Source organism: Neoarius graeffei, chromosome 28 (genome assembly GCF_027579695.1).
Source record: "Neoarius graeffei isolate fNeoGra1 chromosome 28, fNeoGra1.pri, whole genome shotgun sequence".
Lineage (NCBI taxonomy): Eukaryota > Metazoa > Chordata > Actinopteri > Siluriformes > Ariidae > Neoarius > Neoarius graeffei.
Window position 1 is genome coordinate 44,399,305 of NC_083596.1, and position 18,275 is coordinate 44,417,579.

At 42.8% G+C, this 18,275-nt stretch overlaps 2 protein-coding genes across 3 annotated transcripts in view; one reads left to right on the forward strand and one right to left on the reverse strand.

The window, feature by feature from the left end:
- Window positions 1-4,058, reverse strand: part of mks1 (MKS transition zone complex subunit 1) — a 40,442-nt gene extending 36,384 nt beyond the window's left edge. For both annotated transcript variants that reach the window (XM_060912959.1, XM_060912958.1), the window contains exon 1: window positions 3,733-4,058. In XM_060912959.1, the coding sequence (XP_060768942.1) occupies window positions 3,733-3,809 (77 nt within the window). In that variant the 5' untranslated portion in view covers window positions 3,810-4,058. The remainder of the gene's footprint in view (window positions 1-3,732) is intronic.
- Window positions 4,059-4,409: 351 nt separating this feature from the next.
- mrm1 (mitochondrial rRNA methyltransferase 1 homolog (S. cerevisiae)) lies at window positions 4,410-7,357 on the forward strand. The gene is made up of 5 exons (XM_060913322.1): window positions 4,410-5,420; window positions 5,497-5,590; window positions 5,747-5,867; window positions 6,579-6,698; window positions 7,002-7,357. The coding sequence occupies exons 1-5, from the start codon at window positions 4,666-4,668 to the stop codon at window positions 7,046-7,048; spliced, it is 1,137 nt and encodes a 378-aa protein (XP_060769305.1). The 5' UTR covers window positions 4,410-4,665; the 3' UTR covers window positions 7,049-7,357.
- The last annotated feature ends 10,918 nt before the right edge of the window (window positions 7,358-18,275 follow it).

Genomic DNA, 18,275 nt, shown 5'->3' on the forward strand with positions numbered 1-18,275 from the left:
TCATTACCCAAAGCTCATGACCATAGGTGAGAGTCGGAACGTAGATCGACCGGTAAATTGAGAGCTTCGACTTTTGGCTCAGCTCCTTCACCACGACGGACCGGTAAAGCGACCACATCACTGCGGAAGATGCACCGATCCGCCTGTCAATCTCATGCTCCATCCTTCCCTCACTCATGAACAAGATCCCAAGATACTTAAACTCCTTCACTTGAGGCAGGACTTCTCCACCAACCTGGAGAGGGCAAGCCACCCTTTTCCGGTCGAGAACCATGGCCTCGGACTTGGAGGTGTTGATTCTCATCCCAGCCACTTCACGCTCGACTGCAAACCGCCCCAATGCATGCTGAAGGTCCTGGTTTGAAGAAGCCAGGGATGGCAACAGGAAAATTTTATTTCAGCTGAAACTCCGAACGGGGGGTTCAGGGGGGCAGAGCCCCCCTGAAGCTTTAGCCTTTTTAGCCTCTTCTACCTATTTTCTAGCCATTTTACATGTATATTGTGTGAAAAATGCATGACAAAAATAAGTAAGTATCTAAAGTTATTCACCGGCACAACGCAAGGGGGCGCGAAGTCGCTAGGAGTAGTTGGTGGGTGTGGTTAGTGGAGTGTTTATCCTCCGGTTACTTATAATGACTAGAACTTTTTTTTTTTATAATGACTAGAACTGGAGTCGTATAGATGTCCGTACTTCCTCAATCAACCGCTCTTCATGCTGCTCCATCTTCGCTCGTGTTTTTAAAAATGCCGGTCGTGAAAACAAACCAAACCGGGAAAGTAGGGAAGCGGAAGTGCGTGTACAGCGGATGTAGAGTGGACCAATCAGAGCCCTCTTGTTCATTGTTACACTCGATATAGAAGCTTCCATTGTTCGCGAGACATGTGGTTTCGATACGATTTGACACTAATCTCGGTAGCAGCAATAAAAGTTAGGTACCTAACCCCCCCTAAAACTTTTCTCTACGGATTTAGACGTTCCACAAAAACGATAAAATTGAAATTCAAAACGGCGGATTTCCGCCATTCGGCGGAAAATTGCCATCCCTGAGAAGCCAACAGGACAAGATCATCCGCAGAAAGCAGAGATGAAATCCTGTGGTTCCCAAACAGGATTCCTTCCAGCTCCTGGCTGCACCTAGAAATTCTGTCCATAAAAATTATGAACAGAACCGGTGACAAAGGGCAGCCCTGCCGGAGTCCAACATGCACTGGGAACAGGTCTGACTTACTGCCGGCAATGCGAACCAGACTCCTGCTCCGTTCGTACAGGGACCGGACAGCCCTTAGCAAAGAGCCCTGAACCCCATACTCCCGAAGCACCCCCCACAGAATACCATGGGGGACACGGTCGAATGCCTTCTCCAGATCCACAAAGCACATGTGGACTGGTTGGGCAAACTCCCATGAACCCTCGAGCACCCTATGAAGGATATAGAGCTGGTCCAGTGTTCCGTGACCAGGACGAAAACCGCATTGTTCCTCCTGGATCCGAGGTTCGACTATTGGTCGAATTCTCCTCTCCAGTACCCTGGAGTAAACCTTCCCCGGGAGGCTGAGAAGTGTGATTCCCCTGTAATTGGAGCACACTCTCCGGTCCCCTTTCTTAAAAAGAGGGACCACCACCCCAGTCTGCCACTCCAGAGGCACTGTCCCCGACCGCCACGCGATGTTGCAGAGGCGTGTAAACCAAGACAGCCCCACAACATCCAGAGCAGGGATGCCATGGTTATGGCCCGCGGGCCGGAAGTGGCCCGATTGGACATCACATCCGGCCCGTGGTTGATATGGGAGAGCCATTTTTTAATTAAAAAATGTAATAAAATAAACTTTCATCTAATGGTTTTTCCTTTAAAAAATTCAATCTGACGTTTTATTTTTATTCAATTTTCGTGGAATTATTTCAGTTTGTCTTTTGCTGCTGCCCGCCTCAGCTGCTGCAGTGCGTGCGCTGACCAGGATGTTAGCCTGCAGTGTTGCGCGCCGTTGAAGGATAAGTACACATCTGTTGCAATCGAATCATTCTACAAATACTTGCCGCCAGAGTACCCAGTTATGACGGCATTTGCATTGTGTATGTTTGGGACAACATACAGTATTTATGTGAGCAGGCCTTTTCTGTGATGAATATTAATAAATCGAAACTGCGTAATCGCCTGACACACGAACATCTCAATGATGTTATGAAAATAGCCACGGCCCAGAACCTGTCCCCCAATGTTGACAAGCTAGTGAAAGTTAAAAGGTGTCTAGCTTCGACAAGTAAAATGTAGCTGAAGTAGGTTTGTCTTCCCATTCATCATATTCCTGTGTGATATGGTTGGGAGGGAATAAAATGGGTTGGATTTTACTGATGTATGCTGTACAGTAGGCTAATGCCATAGGCATGGGTTTGTGAAAATGTGGGTTGGAGTTGTATGACTGGCAAAGGAAACGTGCCATCTGTTGTTGAGCCAATGTAATGTGAGGTCATATCTGGCTTTTTTCAAGAACCTTACGTTTTTCTACTGAGTCACTTTGCTTATTTTTTGGATTGCTTTGTTCTGGCACTTATTTCTGTGACTTGTTTAGGAGTGTTTGGCCTTGACTTTTTTAATTGGCCTAACAATGCTTTTATGTGTAAGCCTTCAATAAACATCTCATCTCATCTCATTATCTCTAGCCGCTTCATCCTTCTACAGGGTCGCAGGCAAGCTGGAGCCTATCCCAGCTGGCTACGGGCGAAAGGCGGGGTACACCCTGGACAAGTCGCCAGGTCATCACAGGGCTGACACATAGACACAGACAACCATTCACACTCACATTCACACCTACGCTCAATTTAGAGTCACCAGTTAACCTAACCTGCATGTCTTTGGACTGTGGGGGAAACCGGAGCACCCGGAGGAAACCCACGCGGACACGGGGAGAACATGCGAACTCCGCACAGAAAGGCCCTCGCCGGCCACGGGGCTCGAACCCAGGACCTTCTTGCTGTGAGGCGACAGCGCTAACCACTACACCACCGTACCGCCCCTTCAATAAATATGATCAAAATAATTTACAGTTTACTCTTGTGTTATTTGTAGAAAATGTGTTGGCATTGGCACCTAGTCTATTTTGTTGCATTTCTAAATGTGGACTACTTGCATGGATATGTCCGTGTCACATTTTCAAAAGGGTAAATATCTGCTATGTAATTGTATGTCTCATCGTGAGGCTATTGTGGTGCCAATACAATTCCTTTTCGATGTGTTGTTGGCATCATTTTAAAAACAGTATATCCATGTGTTGAGTTACCTAAGGTGTAATTCGGCCCCCGAGGTCCCACTTAAAAAAATCTGGCCCCCTAATCAATTTCACCCTGGCATCCCTGATCCAGAGACTTGAGATACTCAGGGCGGATCTCATCCACCCCCGGTGGCGAGGAGCTTGCAAACCACCTCAGTGACTTCAGCTTCAGCAAAAAAAAATAATAATAATTTTTTTTGCATGGTAAATAGAGCGATCACAGGGCTACAATAAACAACCAAGTTTATTTAGTCAAGCCTTTTGATATTGAAGATAATAAGTGTTAAATGTGATTTTTAGCTTGCGTACCCTGATTGTAAATATTAGCTAACAACAAGAAGGTATTCCTTGTTAACTTCCGGTCTCTGGTGTGTTGTGGTTAGCTTTGTGGCTAACGTGCTATCTAGGGAAACACAACAGCTATCTGTCCAACCACAATTTTAAAAACTAGACACAAAACCTTACCTTATTTTGAAGTTTTTCACTGCATCCCGGGAGCGGTACACAGCCTCCCCGCTGTCACTGCACCATCCATCAGCCATATCATCCGATTATTTACTCCTGAACTGAGTTAGCGGTGGAGCTAGCTACACGAGAAGCATGCATTACAGCATGACTATGCACTTGAAAATAATATTACACCGCCATATATACATACTTCATGAAATACATCTAATGTTATTAAAAGTGCAACTCCGAAGCGTCTGGTTGCATGGTAACTCGGGCTGGGATTCAGTCTCAAAAAAAAGAATCGATTCTCCGATCACAGGAGTCGACTCCTCAGCTTTGAGACGATTCCAAATCCTGACATTGATTGAGAAATTAAGTAAGATAATTTAGCTAACGAACATGACAATTTGTCACGGATGCTCAAATGAAACCATTTCACGTTAGCCATACTATTCATCAAAAATGTCCTGCGAATCGAGAAAATCGTTCGACTCGGCTCCTTTAACGGGATTCATTTACTTGGCAGCCGGAAGTGTTTGGCGCGCATGCGCGACAGTGACTCCAGGCACTCTGTTTGTGCGATCATAACACTGACCCTGGATCAGCATTGAGTACGCGCGGCTCAATAAGTGAGGCTTAGAGGAAATTATTAAAACTGATCTAAGACCGTAACCCCGGAAGTTTTCTCAAACCAGCGCGCACATGGGTGTAATTTGTAGCTGTGAGAAGGATGCAATGGAATTAAGTGTGCAAGTCTCAGACAGTAAAGAAAGAGTCACACTGGAGTATGTTTAGATGTAGCATGCCAGTGTTTTTCGAGTTGTGTGGAATTTCTTGACTCGACCTCTTTATCTAGCTTTGGGATAATCTTTCCAGACCAGATAAAGGATCAGAGACGGTTCTATCTGGGAGTATTGCTGCATCACAGTCATTTTGTTTTGCCTAGAAATGTGGAGACTTGCCTATAGATTCTCACGTTTGATTAAAAATAACTGCACACAACATGTGCTGTATCACAACTCCAAAGTGTTCTTCTACCCAAAAGACACTGGTCTTAAAGTTGCTCAACGGATAAGACGCAACCCCTTCAAGTCTTCAGATCATCTTTCCAGAATCATTCATCCTTCTGGAAAACCACCAGGTTCTGGCAGGGGGTCTGGACCTGAGCACAGAGTCTCCTCTGAACTCCAGAAGCTGAGCTTGGAGGACCTCAGAAAGCCAGAACCAGAACTTCAGAAGTTCCCTAAGAAAGGCAAGGATAGGGTCACGAATATTCGTCTCCAGAGAAAGAGTCAAGATGAGTTGGTCTTCGGCGTGGCCCCATGTTTACTAGCCTTGACTCAGGGGAAACGGAAACTCACTCAGCTTTTCGTGAAGCGCGTGGAAGGTCGTCAGAGGGAATCTGTGGAGAAGGTTTGTGAAGAGGCAGTCAGACGAGGTGTTCCCATTAAGCACATCACGAAGAGGGAGATGGAGAAGATGACCGGTGGTGCGGTTCACCAGGGACTGTGCCTTCAAGCCAGTCCATTAAGTTTCCTCACCAAGGAGAAATCCCGCAGTCAGCAGGGAAATTGGTGCACTAGGAACCCTCTTCAACTGTGGCTTGTCCTGGACGGAGTGCAGGATCCGATGAACCTTGGTGCCGTCCTTCGCTCTGCATATTTTCTTGGAGTGGACAGAGTAGCCAGTAGCATTCGCAACAGGTAAACTTTCTAGTTTGTTCCTCAGCTTTGTACCAACATTAGCATGATAATAATGGTGCTGTTCTCTCTCTGTCAGCTGTCCGTTAACGCCAGTGGTGAGCAAAGCCAGCTCAGGAGTGATGGAGCTCATGGATGTGTATGGCTATGAGAACTTGGTTGACATCATAAAGGTGCTTCTCCTTTCCTTTTACTGACAGAACTTCGTTTTTTAGCCTCTAGAGGGCAGGCACGAATCAGACATAACATTTTCATATATTGTGGGGTACAAGAAGCCACTACCCTAACTTTAACCAATCATTACTCTGGACATACTTTGTACTTTGCAGATGAAACTCAAACAAGGATGGCAAGCAGTTGGCACTATTGGGTCTGAAGAGACGAGTTCGGGAGTTTCCATTATTCCGTGTTCTGATTTCAAGATGTCCAAACCTACACTGCTGCTGATGGGTATGTGTCTTTTTTAGATTTGTGTGGAACTGATTAGTATGTGTCCAGCTCTCTGTCATATCTACTTAAGTTCTACTTCATGTATGGATGCATTAATCCAGTACTGGCTTGAATTCGTTGGACTGGGTTTGACACATTTTCCGATCGAATCCATGTACGTTTTTTGTGAACCGAATAGAGTGGCCGTAGGACAAGTGTCCCCAATTCAATCCTGATCTTGAGATACTGTCTATCCAATGTTTTGCTTGGGTTTCCTCCCTCTTTAGAAACCCATACTTGTAGGTGAATTGGTAATGAACTGGTGTCCCATCCAGTATGCAGTTCTGCTTCACATCCAGTGTTACTAGATAGGTTGGGATAGGTTCCACCACGACCCTGATCAGATCTGTATAAAGTTCTTACTAAAATGAATGAAGAAATGATGATAAAGCATTTATTTTCTCCCATGGCATGATGTTGACTGACATAATACTGATTTTGCATTGAACATAACACACTTGTCCTAAATCATAATATTGGCATAACTTTGGAGTATTTGGATGAGGATTGGGCGTCGGTTGATATTCCGAGCTCTGATATTGGTATCATATCCAAAATGGGATGTGTCTATCCCAAGTAACAAGCATACTGAAATTGCATGTAATTAACTATCAGTAATCCTACTATACAAGCACACCAGGAAGTATAGGTTACATGTGGTTGATTTTGTAGGTGGCGAAGGTTTCGGGTTGTCTCCTGAGCTGTGTGAGCTGTGTGATGTTTTCCTCACTGTCCCTCCCAGAAGAGAGCTTCATCCCGCTGTGGACTCACTCAACGTCTCTGTAGCCACAGGTGCACGATTATGCTCTACATTGGCATGTAAACAAATGGCAAAGCAGATAATAATGTGGGTAGAAACATAGACAGTGATGAAATCAGAAAGTATTTAAACAAATAATGATTCAAAATGTCAAAGATGGAGTTTAAGGTCTTTTTTGAGGGGTAAGGAAATAGATGGCACCATAAAGATAACATTTTCCAGATTGTTGGAGCATAAAAAATCCACTTCACTGTTCTTTTGGTATCTCCAGTTGTCAGTGGATTTAGATAGTGAGTGGTAGACAGATTAAAAAAAAAAACTCTTTCTGTTTACAGGGATCCTCCTGCATTCTCTTCTCACGTCATGTAGAACTGACCGATGATGATGGTTCATTTACTTGCACTGCCTCCCTGTGCCACTTAATGACTGGATTCGTTCATCAATTAGCCATCAGCTAATTGATCCTAGAGAACTCATCGATCAGGAAACCGATACTGGGGAGGACCTCTCAACTGCCACTTGGACTGCATCCTACTCGAGGAACCAGCAGAGCAGGAGATTTTTAGGCTTTGCTAACCATAAAAAAATGCAAAACATGATGTAAGATCTCATATGAAGGAGGAGAAAAATGTCAGGGATTGTCCTGACTAAAGTGTACAAAATTAAACGTAAAGAATTATTTAAAAACAAATGGGTGCTGTTTCGTTCAAATGTTTGTTCAGACATTTTTCTTATCTGACAGCTTTAGCACTTTCCTTGAGGATTATCTTGGAGCATCTGTTAGTGCTGTAGTACTTGAGATCAGTCTTGGTCTTGAGACCACTCAGTGAAGGTCTCGTCTCAGAATTGACTGCATTTTTATTCGGCCTCAGACATGGAGGACTCAAGACCACAGCTGTACGGATTTCACTAAGTTGTCTGTGCATTGTCTGATTTATCTGTTAACATCATTACTGTGATTGGATGTAAAACTTAATGCTTCGAATGCAACCAATAACGTGATTCATTGCTAATTTAAAATTTTTGTTACTGTTAATGGCTGTCACCCCTCCCCACCCCCTTCACATGCACTCCAAAAAGTGCAGGAGACAGGAGAAGAAGCTGTGGCTGTCTGGGAGTGGGAGGATATGTCAGTCAAATCTTCTGGAATAAAATTTGAGAAGTGCCTATGGTTTGCATGTTTCACATTTTATCTTAAGCGTGTCATGCAGTGTGGTACTTGCACTGGTCTGGTCTTGATCTTGACTCAGTCTCACCCTGCCTTGGCCTTGGGTTTTGTCTTGACTTGGCTTTGACTTGGTCTCAAACCCTCAAAGTCTTGGTCTTGACTCAGTCTCACCCTGCCTTGGTCTTGACTTGGTCTCAACCCCTCAATCTTGGCCTTCACTCGGTCTCACCCTGTCTTGGCCATGGTCTTGGTCTTGACTTGGTCTCAACCACTCAAAATCTTGGTCTCAACCACTCAAAGGCTTGGTTTTGACTCAGTTTCACCCTGCCTTGGGTTTTGTCTTGACTTGCCTTTGACTTGGTCTCAAACCCTCAAAGTCTTGGTCTTGACTCAGTCTCACCCTGCCTTGGTCTTGGTCTTGACTTGGTCTCAACCCCTCAATCTTGGTCTTGACTCGGTCTCACCCTGTCTTGGCCATGGTCTTGGTCTTGACTTGGTCTCAACCACTCAAAATCTTGGTCTCAACCACTCAAAGGCTTGGTTTTGACTCAGTTTCACCCTGCTTTGGCCTTGGTCTTGGCTTTGACTTGGTCTCAACCTCTCAGTCTTGGTCTTGCCTCAGTCTTGATACACCCTGGTTTGGTCCTGGCTTTGTCTCAGTTTAAGTGGTCTTGACCTCAATACTGGTGTCTGCCATATAGACAAGACAAGAGAACGTTTTAGAACAAGCACCTTCATTGAAACCTTGCAGTTGGAACTATTCTCTGAGTAAATGAAAAAGCACCACCTGTTTCTGTGCTGCGAAACCTTTTATCTGGAGTACTCTTACTTTTTCAGCAGGTGGCACTGTAGGCCAGTGCTCCTCCACTAGATTTGACATATGTCTATCCTGGGTATCTTTTTCATTTTTTCCCCTTCTGTTTCTGATGTTTAAAGCTTACCCACAGATAATCCCAGAACACCAATGAGCAAAAACCTAAATCTGAGTAAAAACTTGCTTTGTGTCACGCTTCACGGCTTCTCCACTGACTTGGGGGTGTTGCAGAACGGGACGGTTCACAATTAAAGTAAAACGGGCGAGCGGGACAGGACGATTAACCCGCTAATGCTATAGACCATTAGACCTCTCTGTCTTACTCTCTTTTTAGCCTCGAGCCAGCTCGGGGAGAATGGGACATTAGACGAGACGGTTTAATGTAATGACCCATTCTGTGATTTTTACAAGGCAGAATGATTTGCAGCACAGAGTGGGGATGACAGATCCTCCTCAGATTTGTCAAGATTTGCACAAAATGGGTCTTTTTTTTCCAATCTTTTTATTAAAATTATTTATTGAGCTAGACATCAGAGGTTTTACTATTAATAAAAACAAATAAGCTAGATCTGAAGTTTCAACTCCAGTCTATCAAGACAGCTAAAGACAACTGAAATATCAGACAGGGTAAAGGTACGTCTAATTTTACTTCCAGAAAGTACATTATAATTCTGGAATTACCAACTAAACACAGGAATAAGTGGGAGATGATAAGGTTTTAAGAGATGATGATGATGATAATAATACATGTATGTTTACAGTTTTAAGGCCAGGTCATTTGCTAGCTTTTTACAAGTCTTCATTTTACTTTCCAGCTTAAACCTCCACAATTAAGGTTATATTTTGACATACACTCTAAAAAATAAAGGTGCTTCAGTGGTTCTTCAAATCTCTGGATGGTTCCATAGAGAGTCAAAACTCTGTGATGAACATTATGCGAAAAGTTCTTCACATTGGAAATGGTTCTTCAGAGCCTGGCATTCTCTTACCATTTGCTGGTCAATGCACATAGGCTATGTTTACACAAATCTGTCTTCACTGCTCAAACAAATGGTTTAAATGGTTCTTTAAAGAACTGTTGCATGAACGGTTCTTTGAAGCCCTGAAAAAGGTTCTTCTATGGCATCACCCTGAAGAACCAGTACTGGCCCCATTATTTTTTTTTTTTTAGAGTGTACAACCTTTTATTGTATTTATTGTGACTGAATTCTCGATTCTGATTGGTTAGAAGGCCTTGATTCCTTTTCTATAAAAGCAGTTCTGACTACAATTCGGTTGCAAATCAGAATCCATAATCATCGCTATGGTGAGTTTTCTGTAAAGAACATGCATTGAACTGAACTGAAGCTATTCATGGACAAAGTCTCCAATTTCACCATGCTTTGTAACAGTCAAGGGTAAAGCTTCATCTTTAATTTGTCCAGCATGGAGTCATCAGGAGAGAGGACGCTGCAGTTAAAAAACAAACAAACAAACAAACAAACAAAAAAGCCAAACAACACTACTACTACTAATAGTTATTAACAAGAAAATGGGGAAATGGCTGTTCATAGCTGCTATAATAAGTGATAACTTGGTTCACAGACATTCCATAACATCTAATGCACATGAAACAAGGCCTAATTTATGCACTTGTTGCAATGGTGAACCAAGGAAAGTGTTAAATCTGAGGGGAAAAAATATTTTTTTAAAAATGTCCATGAAGCAGAGAGATGCTTTTGTCTGCTCTGTATTTTCCATAACACTATTCCATGCCATAACTAGGACACATGGTAGAGTGCATACCGCCACCAAGCCACGTATTATCAACATCAAAATCAAATCACTTGAACCTAGAATAATACTAAAGCTGTCCACCAAATTTCATCCAAATCCATTCACTACTTTTTGAGTTCCGTTGAGAAAAGACAAAGAACTGGTGGCAAAAACATAACCTCCTCCAACAAAGTTATCAGAGGTAATTAAATTAGAACTGGTATATTATTATCTGGGCGGCACGGTGGTGTAGTGGTTAGCGCTGTCTCCTCACAGCAAGAAGGTCCGGGTTCAAGCCCCGTGGCCAGCGAGGGCCTTTCTGTGCGGAGTCTGCATGTTCTCCCCGTGTCCGCGTGGGTTTCCTCCGGGTGCTCTGGTTTCCCCCACAGTCCAAAGACATGCAGGTTAGGTTAACTGGTGACTCTAAGGCTACATCCACACGACAACAGCAACGAGATGTTATTTAAAAAAATATCGCGTCCAAATGGGCAACGATCAGTAAAATATCAGGTCCATATGGCAACGCAACGCTTGCTGAAAACGATGCAATACACATGCCACACCTCTAGGGGCGCTGTAAGACGGTCCCTTCGGAGACACCAGAACAATAGAAGAAGTAAGGACGCATGCGCATAAACTATTATGCGCGAGACTTCATATTAGCCACAAAGTCAGGAAAATCTGTTCGTAAAATTACGTTATAATGACCAAATACAATGAAAAGTATTTTTCCAGTCTCACCTGTGAAAGGTAATCCCATGTGATCTCGTTTGGACGGTAAACCTGTTGGTACAGTTAAACACAGCACATGAATGAGGCATCTTTATTCTCCGCTTTGACCTATCCAATATGGTGGCGAGGATGACGTATGATTCTACGCAGAAGGCGGCGTCTTCAATGGTCCGGAATAAATTGAATGCTACACATTGATGGATTAATTTGTTGTTCTACGCCCTTTTTGAGGAATGTATTGTAGGACTTAAACCAACATCTGAAGAGGTGAGATCGCTCCTTTTTTTCCCTATTTTTACTGGCGGGATTGACTCTGCCCTAAGGGCTATTTTCTCTATCTCCCTCTCTCTCTCTCTCTCTCTCTCTCTCTCACTTTGCACCATTACACAATAAATATTCACAGTGAAAATATTTTGTAAGCGCGTTTCATGAACCAAGTTATAGGATTTGTTGACAACTCGCATCGAGTTCGTTACACTTCTACCCAGCGTGAAGCACTGACAGTCATGTGGTTGTGACGTCATCGTAAACAAATCCGTTCTACTCATCCAGACGACTTCGCAATGGCAACGTTGCCAGATCTTTCCACTCTGGAACCCGTTCTCAAAAAATTGCGTTTTGGGGGACCCAAAACGCCGGTGCCATGTGGACGCCAGGCCTAAACGATAAACAATTGAATCAGATTCACCTGAATCCATTGCCGTGTGGACAGGGCCTAAATTGACCGTAGGTGTGGATGTGAGTGTGAATGGTTGCCTGTGTCTATGTGTCAGCCCTGTGATGACCTGGCGACTTGTCCAGGGTGTACCCCGCCTTTCGCCCATAGTCAGCTGGGATAGGCTCCAGCTTGCCTGCAACCCTGTAGAACAGGATAAAGCGGCTAGAGATAATGAGATGAGATGAGATATTATTATCTGCAAACTTGGACAACCCTACCGGAGTTTGATGTTTGTGTGGTCTGATGCCAAACTATGTGTCAAGGAAGAAACTTCAAGATCATCTTTAGCTCTATGCTGTCTTTTTGTCCAGTGTTGGACAGATAAGTGTGTCGTACAGTATCAGAAATCAGACACAGTGTGTGTGATGATGAAGCTATCCATTCTAGGTGACGCTAAACTCTTCAATTACTTGGTAGCTCTATTACCCTTGTAGGCTGAGGGTCAAAGTAATGAAGTGAACTTTGGACGCCAATCATGTTTGGTGGATTGATGACTTTGGAGTTACCAAGTTTAAGAAACACTGATTGAGTACTTGTATTAAAGCAGTGTTGTAATCGAGTCACTAAACCTTGAGTCCGAGTCCAGCCTCAAGTCTCCAGTGTTCAAGTCTAAGTCATTAAAGAAAATTTTGAGTCGAGTCAAGTCCACTATTGGTCCGAATTGAGTCTGAGAACAAGACTCCAGTCACACCATTTGACGGTGGCTGTTGCTGCCTTTATGTGAAACCATCTCTGCTACTGTGTTGGACTAACGTTACTGCTTGACTGCCCCATTTTAGTTAATAGGCTACAGATAAAAAGCTTGTTCATTGCTCAGCAAGCTCTGCTATCAACAGAGCAATGAGCATAGCGTGCCACTTACTTCTCTGGGTGGAATCTTGCCAAATGACGATTGAAGTTCGAGGTTGTCCCCATCGTCTCCTCAATAGTTCTTCAATGTGTTCTCAATGGAATACATAGCAGTGCATTTTTTTCCTAGGGGCGTCTCTCCAGGCATTTTAGTGCCATTAACGTTAGTTTGTTCCTGAACATGATGTATGAACAGGTGAATGTGCATTCTCTTGCATGAAATTAATATAAAATAATTAATGTAGATATAAATATCTTTTGCCAAATTATTATGGCATGTTACAAAAAAATATATAAATCTGAGCCCTTGTCTCCAATTTACGAGTATGAATGCAGTTTAATGCACAAGTCTAAGTCCGAGTCATCAGCACTCAAGTCCAAGTCAAGTCAAGTCAAGTCACGAGTCCTAAAAATTAGGGCACGAGTCGGACTCGAGTCTGAGTCCTGGACTCGAGTACTACAAGCCTGTATTAAAGTATTTGATTTTGATATCTTGTTACAATTTATTTTTTTTAATTTCCAGCAAAGTTCCAATCATACCATGTTAATAGTTATTGGGAAACATGATCAAAGTGGGCGCCACGGTGGTGTAGTGGTTAGCGCTGTCGCCTCACAGCAAGAAGGTCCGGGTTCGAGCCCCGTGGCCGGCGAGGGCCTTTCTGTGTGGAGTTTGCATGTTCTCCCCGTGTCCGCGTGGGTTTCCTCCGGGTGCTCCGGTTTCCCCCACAGTCCAAAGACATGCAGGTTAGGTTAACTGGTGACTCTAAATTGACCGTAGGTGTGAGTGTGAATGGTTGTCTGTGTCTATGTGTCAGCCCTGTGATGACCTGGCGACTTGTCCAGGGTGTACCCCGCCTTTCGCCCGTAGTCAGCTGGGATAGGCTCTAGGGTTGGGCGGTATTACGGTAAGAAGGTATCCCGAGGTATCCAAAAGTACCAACGGTATCGGTCTCATTACCGTCATTTTAAAAAAATATATAATATCTAAATAAATATGGAGTACATGAGGTCATAATATAAAATAATAAATTGAAGATCATCCCGAATAACTGTGTGATCGTATTTTCACTAATTCTATCAATTTCCTAAAGAAGTTTTCATCACGTGCAGGGTTGTTTATGTCGTTACCATGGCAACCCTGCGTGACATTTTGGAGTCTGACAGAAAGCTTCGCAAGAGACTGAGACCGGGGGTGTCATGGCTCAGATGGCTAAGGCACCGTACCATAAATCCGGGGACCCGGGTTCGATTCCGACCCGAGGTTATTTCCCGATCCCGTCCCGCTCATTTCCTGTCTCTCTATACTGTCCTATCTAAAAAAAAAAAAAAGAGACTGAGACCGCGGTTGAAAGATGGCAAGTCAAGATAACGAGTTAGTGGTAAAAAAAAAATACAACATCGGCAGTGCGGCAGCATTTTGGTTTCAAACCAAACGAAAAGGAAGAGCCAGCAATAATGTAAATGACCGCGCAAAATCGAAAAAAATCTAATATGTCCCCTAAGGCACACCATAGCCTGGGGTACTCCACTTCCACGAGATCTCTCCAATGAGTTGTGTTTTGAGTAGGTTACATGAGTAACAACAAGGTAAAATAATATAACGTATGACATTTGGGATGTGGGTAATAAACGTTTGAAATGTCATCTACTGAAGAAACGGAAGAAAACATCGTAGCGTAAACTGTTCGGTTTCTGGTGGGAATTAGCAATGCGCTTGCTATCTTTGTTGGGTGTGTTAAACCGTATGGATTTAAGTGGAATAATTGTAAGGAGTTATGTGATCAAGACAACGTTTTAAGCAAGGTAAGGCCATTTGATTATTAATTTCCCCGCCATGGCATGACGTGGGCCCATATGATTTTGCCTTGTGCAGCTACCGCGCATTTGAATTAGGTTCGCCTCATTTGCGCTGAAGAATATGGTTTATCACGCAGTCTAAACGGACTTGGGTGTTGGTTGATTCTTTTTCTTTTTTTTATTTCCCATGCTTGAAAGGGTATGATCCTGCTCATCGTGTACTTTTTTTTGATGGAGTAGGTGAAATAGTGCTGCAAATGGCGTTTCAACGCAGACGTGTGTAAACGACAGTTGAATGCTATTTTCAAGATGAAGGAAGAGTTGCGTGATGCTTTGAAATATCTCTTAATCCATTCATCAATGCACAAAATTCGCTTTGCTGCTTAATCCATACCACAATGCACACAATTCGCTATGCTGCTTTTAAATAGTACATTTGAGGCATAGGCGCACGTTACACAGTAGGCCGAAACAAAATATTATTTTTTTCTCGGTAATACCGTATACCCCGGGAAAACACAGAGACGGTTTAAAGGTATCAAAATTTGGATACCGCCCAACCCTAATAGGCTCCAGCTTGCCTGTGACCCTGTAGAACAGGATAAAGCAGCTAGAGATAATGAGAATGGGATGAGATGATCAAAGTGGGCCACACTTTATTAATAGGTATCTGCTCACTGTTACACATTTTTGAAGAGGACATTAGCTTGTCTTATGTTGGATTGCTGTTAAATTCTTGGTTCTGATTGGTCAGAAGGTGTTGATACATTTTCTATAACAGCAGCTTTGACAATATTGCTACGGTATGGCTCCGCTAGTTCATATGGACTCTGACTTCGATGTGTTGGCGCTTTCTCTGAGGTATTTAGTATTTTTGCAAGGAGTTGCCAGTATTGATAATTTGTGACAGTCCTGGGTAAAGCTATACCTTGACAAATTTTTCAAGAATTGATTGAAATTTCCAGTTTCTCTGTAACACGGCAAGATTATAATTTTTGATATTATTATTTGCAAGAAGGAAATAAAACCTGTTTATAGCTGCTAGAGTGAAACCTAACTAGTTTCATTGGCATTCTGTAACGTTAAATGTAACTATACATGAATAAAAGCATCTCTTTGTGTTTTATTCCTTACACATGACACAGTACTATTAAATTATTGCTTTGGTTCGAGAAACTGCTGGGATTTTTTTTTTCTCTGCCAGAAATGTAGTTATACAGAGTATGATGCTGTATCTTGAAATAACATTTTGTGACATTATCATCTATACTGATCCAGAATTAATTTTGGTTTCTTAATCACGGTATACTGTCATACCAATATCAATAGATCACCCCCCTCCCCCCCGTTCTCACTCACGCGTTCGTACCTCCCTGTTTTGCACCCTGTGTGCTAAATGAGGCAACTCTCTCCCGCAAATAAAAATCCATCATAAATTTCCAATGACAGTATTTTAGTTCATTACGGATGGTGAGTTATTAGCTAATTTGCCCGAGTGAAATTTCTTGGGAGGATTGACGGAGCCGGTGTCTCATTATTGTGCTGTACGCAGGGTCCAGGCTCAGAGGAACATTACACTGATGTGTGGGGCACAGGCAAACCTTTCTTAGCAATAGAAAATATCTTGAATGCAGTCAAATTTATTTAGAATTATAAGATCACAATAAACCTTATGTATATTCAATCTATTTGGAGACATTTTTATGAATTTCAAGCTGGTCGTATTCTATTGGCAGATAATTTCACTTCTTTGTAGACATAAATGTTTAAAATGAGCAAAATTGTCTGCCAACAGAAGACTGTTTCAAGCTTGAAACAAGAAAAACAAGTTGGCAAATTGGGTTAGTAATTTTATATTTGGTTTACGGTAATCTTATCATAGGAAAATTAGATCAACTTGATTTGTATTCCAAATTTTTTCAGTTGTTAAGGTTTTTTTTTTTTTTTAGGTGACGGTCCCTAGTTCGAACCTGAGTTCTGGGATTTTTCATGTTTCAGCTGAATCTAATCTACTCTGACAATTTCCTTTACTAAGAAGCCCTTGAAGAATATATGGGGTGCAAGACCACAAAATGACTCCAGTGCAAAAGTTTATTCCGAGATACAGTATAGAGATTTGAAATGAGAGCACATCAAAAAAAAAAAAAGACCTATGTACTGTTTTCCGAAATTCTGCTACAAATACATTCTGTAATCTATAATGTAGTCCTGTGATGACCTGGCGACTTGTCCAGGGTGTACCCTGCCTTTCGCCCGTAGTCAGCTGGGATAGGCTCCAGCTTGCCTGCGACCCTGTAGAACAGGATAAAGCGGCTAGAGATAATGAGATGAGATAAGAATCTATAATGTATCTGTGACCAAAATATTGTACTGTAAAACAACCTATAAATATGACTTTGTCAGCCAAATAAATGTGTGATACATCACTAAATTTACAGCTTATTTTCTCCAAACTTGATTTTCTGTGATGATGATGATGATGATACCTTAAACATTTTTACTAATTTCTACGGATTGGCTTCACCAAATTTAACAACTCACCTCTTATTTTAAAGATAATTAACTGTAGATTGGGGCAGCACAGTGGTTAGCACTGTCTCCTCACAGCAAGAAGGTTCTGGGTTTGACAAGGGGCCTTTTTGTGTGGAGTTTGCATGTTCTCCCTGTGTCTTCATGGGTTTCCCCCACAGTCCAAAGACATGTAATTAGGTTAACTGGCTGCTCTAAATTGTCCATTGCTCAAGCTTTTCATTTTTTGACCAATTGGACTCATTTTGTGGTGACATATATATTTTATCCCTAACCCCCAAAATAGAATCCTAGGCATGGGAAAAGCCTAAATATAGAAATAACAACAGTTTGGATTACATTATCTTTTAAGAAATGTGTCACCGTTATCAATCTCCTTACTTGTGCTGTTTAAGATTTTCCACCTGCTTTGGACTAAAAACACCAGCAAACATTTCTGATCTCAGGTTCACAGCTTGCTATATGCTACGTATTCCTTATCTCATCTCATTATCTCTAGCCGCTTTATCTTGTTCTACAGGGTCGCAGGCAAGCTGGAGCCTATCCCAGCTGGCTACGGGCGAAAGGCGGGGTACACCCTGGACAAGTCGCCAGGTCATCACAGGGCTGACACATAGACACAGACAACCATTCACACTCACATTCACACCTACGGTCAATTTAGAGTCACCAGTTAACCTAACCTGCATGTCTTTGGACTGTGGGGGAAAACGGAGCATCCGGAGGAAACCCACGCGGACACGGGGAGAACATGCAAACTCCGCACAGAAAGGCCCTCGCCGGCCACGGGGCTCGAACCCGGACCTTCTTGCTGTGAGGCGACAGCGCTAACCACTACACCACTGTGCTGCCCATATTATTATAATAATAATAATAATAATAATAATAGTAATATGGCCACGAGCAGCAGTGAAGGCTCCGAGCACTTCTGGTGTACCAAATCTGGCATGAATCCAACAATCTGCCTAGGAGGTGAATGTCAAAATGTAACATGTCAGAATGCATAAAACCAAATATAACTCACTTCCTGCTGAGTATGGCTAATACAATGTACATTACAATTTACTTCATTTTGGGGCACCCTACACACCTACCAAACCTGACACGGATAGGTGAAACTATATACCGGGCAAAAGTCTCAATGACTTGTGGGGGTGCTATGGAGTCCCCTAGACACACCTGGGGTCAAGCCTTTATCCCTTAGTAGCGGTGGGCAGGACTGATGTCCGTACCAAATTTTTTTTTAG

What these genes read in the sequence shown, in the direction of transcription:
- mrm1 (XM_060913322.1), top strand. Translation starts at nt 4,666, where the DNA reads ATGTGGAGACTTGCCTATAGATTCTCACGTTTGATTAAAAATAACTGC. An exon ending in ACCTACACTGCTGCTGATGG is followed by an intron (nt 5,868 to 6,578) that starts GTATGTGTCTTT and finishes TTGATTTTGTAG; the next exon opens with GTGGCGAAGGTTTCGGGTTG. An exon ending in CAACGTCTCTGTAGCCACAG is followed by an intron (nt 6,699 to 7,001) that starts GTGCACGATTAT and finishes TTCTGTTTACAG; the next exon opens with GGATCCTCCTGCATTCTCTT.